The following is a 3,690-nucleotide window of genomic DNA, read 5'->3' on the forward strand; positions in this document are numbered from 1 at the left end:
GATTTTTCTAGAAGAAGAAAAAAGACGAGTAGTTTTTTTACATAATAAGCTAGATATAGAAAGCCCTTCGTTCAGTTCCGACGCCCCGTGCTTGGAATCCTGAATGCTACTCTCTACGTTCACAAATATAAGATGTTTAATTGTTTTTTAAACTGATTGTACGTGGGCACATTTTAATGCGTTTGTTTACTCACTTCAATCCATATGTATTTTGAATCGGATGTATATAGAAATATGCAAAATATCTTATATTCGTGAACAGAGGGTGTATTAGAGATTTTCTACAAAGACTGATAAGCAGATTTTTTTTAGAAGAATAAAAAAAGACAAGCAAAACTGTTTTACATAATCATCTAAATATAGATAGCCCTTCCTTCAGTTCCAACGCCCCGTGCTTGGAATCTTCTTCCTCGCTGCAACTCCGAGCCCCAGCTCATTGATACAGCTTAGCGGCATAGGATCTCCCTCCTCGGCGAGCCACTTAACAATGCTCTAGCTCGGCACGCCCGCCGTTGGTCGGCCTTGCCCCAATGTCAGCCGCTGATCAGACTTTGTTTTGTTGGACACGACGGACCTCCCTATACTGATCCCTATATATAAGACCGCGATCCTAGCATAGCTTCACCAGCCATCAGTCACACCGACCGGTAGCTTCTCCGGCTAGCTAGCTCGCTCGCACGTGCGTGTACTATCTAACCGCAGCGAGCTCGGCGCGGGCCTGTCGGTCGAAGTAGCAAGATGTCGTTGGCCGCGGACTACAACATGTCCGTTGGGTACGCGCCCAACGGCATAGTGGTGCCGCCATGGCTGAACAAGGGCGACAACGCATGGCAGATGATCGCCGCGACGCTGGTGGGCTTGCAGAGCATGCCCGGCCTGGTGATCCTCTACGGCAGCATCGTGAAGAAGAAGTGGGCCGTGAACTCGGCCTTCATGGCGCTCTACGCCTTCGCCGCCGTGTGGCTGTGCTGGGTCACCTGGGGCTACAACATGTCCTTCGGCCACCAGCTGGTCCCCTTCTGGGGCAAGGCCCGGCCGGCGCTCGGGCAGCAGTTCCTCCTCATGCAGGCCGTGCTGCCGGAGTCCACCCACTTCTTCAAGGACGGCAGCCAAGAGACGCCCTGGATCAATCCGAATTACCCCATGGCCTCCATGGTCTACTTCCAGTGCGTCTTCGCCGCCATCACGCTCATCCTCCTCGCCGGCTCGCTGCTGGGCCGCATGAACATCAGGGCCTGGATGATCTTCGTCCCGCTCTGGCTCACCTTCTCCTACACCATCGGCGCCTTCTCGCTCTGGGGCGGAGGCTTCCTCTTCCAGTGGGGCGTCATGGACTACTCCGGCGGCTACGTCATCCACCTCTCCTCCGGGATCGCCGGGTTCACCGCCGCGTACTGGGTCGGGCCCAGGTCCACCAAAGACAGGGAGAGGTTCCCGCCCAATAACGTCCTCCTCATGCTCACTGGCGCCGGCATACTCTGGATGGGGTGGGCCGGTTTCAACGGCGGTGACCCTTACTCCGCCAACGTCGACGCTTCCATCGCCGTCCTCAACACCAACATCTGCGCAGCGACCAGCCTCCTCGTCTGGACCTGCCTCGACGTCATCTTCTTCAAGAAGCCCTCCGTCATCGGCGCAGTCCAGGGCATGATCACTGGCCTCGTCTGCATCACTCCCGGCGCGGGTCTGGTCCAGGGGTGGGCGGCGATCGTGATGGGCATCCTGTCCGGCAGCATCCCGTGGTTCACCATGATGGTCGTGCACAAGCGCTCCAGGCTGCTGATGCACGTGGACGACACGCTGGGCGTGTTCCACACCCACGCCGTGGCGGGGTTCCTCGGCGGCGCGACCACGGGGCTCTTCGCGGAGCCGACGCTGTGCAGCTTGTTCGTGCCGGTGACCAACTCCCGCGGCGCCTTCTACGGCGGCAACGGCGGCATGCAGTTCCTGAAGCAGGTGGCGGGCGCGCTCTTCATTATCGGCTGGAACGTGATTGTCACCAGCATCATCTGCCTGGTCGTCCGCCTCATCGTGCCGCTGCGGATGCCGGAGGAGGAGCTCGCCATCGGGGACGACGCGGTGCACGGCGAGGAGGCCTACGCGCTGTGGGGCGACGGCGAGAAGTACGACTCCTCCAAGCACGGGTGGTACTCCGACAACGAGACCAACCTGCAGGCGCGCAACAAGGCGCCCAGCGGCGTCACGCAGAACGTCTAATTTATCATCGTCGCCGGCCTGATTGGAGTTTGCTTTTATCCATCTTACATGTGTTGTGGAATAATGTGGTGCTACCTACACAAGCATGAAGCATGAGCAAGATGTCCACGACACTTGCTTTTTGTACGCATAGCATCACTGCTCTTTGATTATTCGAGAGGGAATACAACATTCACTTTGTGGTTTACACTCTTTCTATCTTTTCTTTCTTTTTTGGTTTTGCTAATTCTCGGTTTACTGACATTTTCATAAATCGCAATCAACTGAGATTGAACATTACCAAGCCTATATCCTTGGAAGCACCAACTTTCAGCAATATGTCATCGCAACCTTTATTTTCAAGTTAGATGCATGGAGTGCCATCATCGTTGGTCACTCCTCCTAGGCATTGCTTTGATCTTATATGACTTTGCTTTTATGTTGGTGTGATCCTTTGTGTGTGTGCGCACGCATTTGTGTTGATTGTGTGCGTTCTAGTCATGTAGGGATGAATGCATGATCATTTATGTGCACCCCGGTCTAGAGCTCCGGGGTGAAAGCCTAGGTTCGACCGGAGTTGGTCATACCTGAAAATGGTGATGTTTTTTTACGTTGTTACCTTGTTGAAGGCATTGCTCAGACATGCTTTGGACCGATTCTTCAGGGTGAAAACCCAGATTCTGGCCTTAGTGGCTGCATCCGGCGACGACGATACTTGAGCGTTGTTCCCTTTCTGAAGGCGTTGCTGTTGAAGACCTCGTCGTCCATGTGGTGTCATGATATGGTCGGTGCAGATATGGTCATTGTTGTAGTTTTGACGATCATGGATCTGATTGCTTTGGGACTTTTTCTTTTTTTTTCCTTGCCTATGCATGCTTTAGTCTTATGACTTTGCTAGCTGCCGGCGTGTTTGTGTGTGTTGGTGTTGGCTGTGTGTATCTTAGCTATGCAGAGGCCGGGTGCAGGCTCATCGTGTTTTGTATCTTCTTGATGCTTCATTTTGAGTCAATAAAATCTACCCTTTGTCGAAAAAAAGAGTTAATAAAAAGACTTATATTGAAAAAAAAAGAATATGTAAAGTGAGAAGGGAATGATCGAAGTTTTCTAGCTGAAGACATTATGGTCGGCTTCAAATCATAGAAGACGGACGGCTGATCAGACACAATGTGCTAAGAATAAGTACTTGTAAAGACCATAAAATCGAATACGATAAAGCTAATGAATTGACGCTTACTGGGACTATATTTCATGTGAACGGCTTGTCCGTCGGATCAGATGTCTGAATCCTAGCTTAGGGCGCCTTGCCACGTTGTCATCTGGCAACTGTTCGCTCCTGGCAACCGCGAGAACTGTGGCAACATGGCCCGTTGCTCTAGTGCCACCCCATCACCCTACTTGCCCATGTCGCGTTTCCTCCACCGCCTCTTCCTCTCCTCCCTATCTATTCCTATCTTCACGTAGATACCTCTCTGTCGAAGATTTGATCCCAGTCGC

The 3,690-nt window shown here is 52.4% G+C and overlaps 1 protein-coding gene across 1 annotated transcript; it reads left to right on the top strand.

Annotated features, from left to right (window-relative positions):
* Positions 1 to 738: 738 nt before the first annotated feature.
* On the top strand, positions 739 to 2,217 carry LOC125531808 (ammonium transporter 3 member 1). The gene has a single exon (XM_048696067.2). It carries the CDS (start codon positions 739 to 741, stop codon positions 2,215 to 2,217), a length of 1,479 nt encoding a protein of 492 aa, XP_048552024.2.
* The last annotated feature ends 1,473 nt before the right edge of the window (positions 2,218 to 3,690 follow it).

This window comes from Triticum urartu, chromosome 3A (assembly GCF_056163025.1).
Source record: "Triticum urartu cultivar PI428250 chromosome 3A, HENAU_Tu73, whole genome shotgun sequence".
Taxonomy (NCBI): domain Eukaryota; kingdom Viridiplantae; phylum Streptophyta; class Magnoliopsida; order Poales; family Poaceae; genus Triticum; species Triticum urartu.

Bases quoted from the DNA above. Each gene is read 5' to 3' on its own strand.
- LOC125531808 (XM_048696067.2), top strand. From the start codon at position 739: ATGTCGTTGGCCGCGGACTACAACATGTCCGTTGGGTACGCGCCCAAC.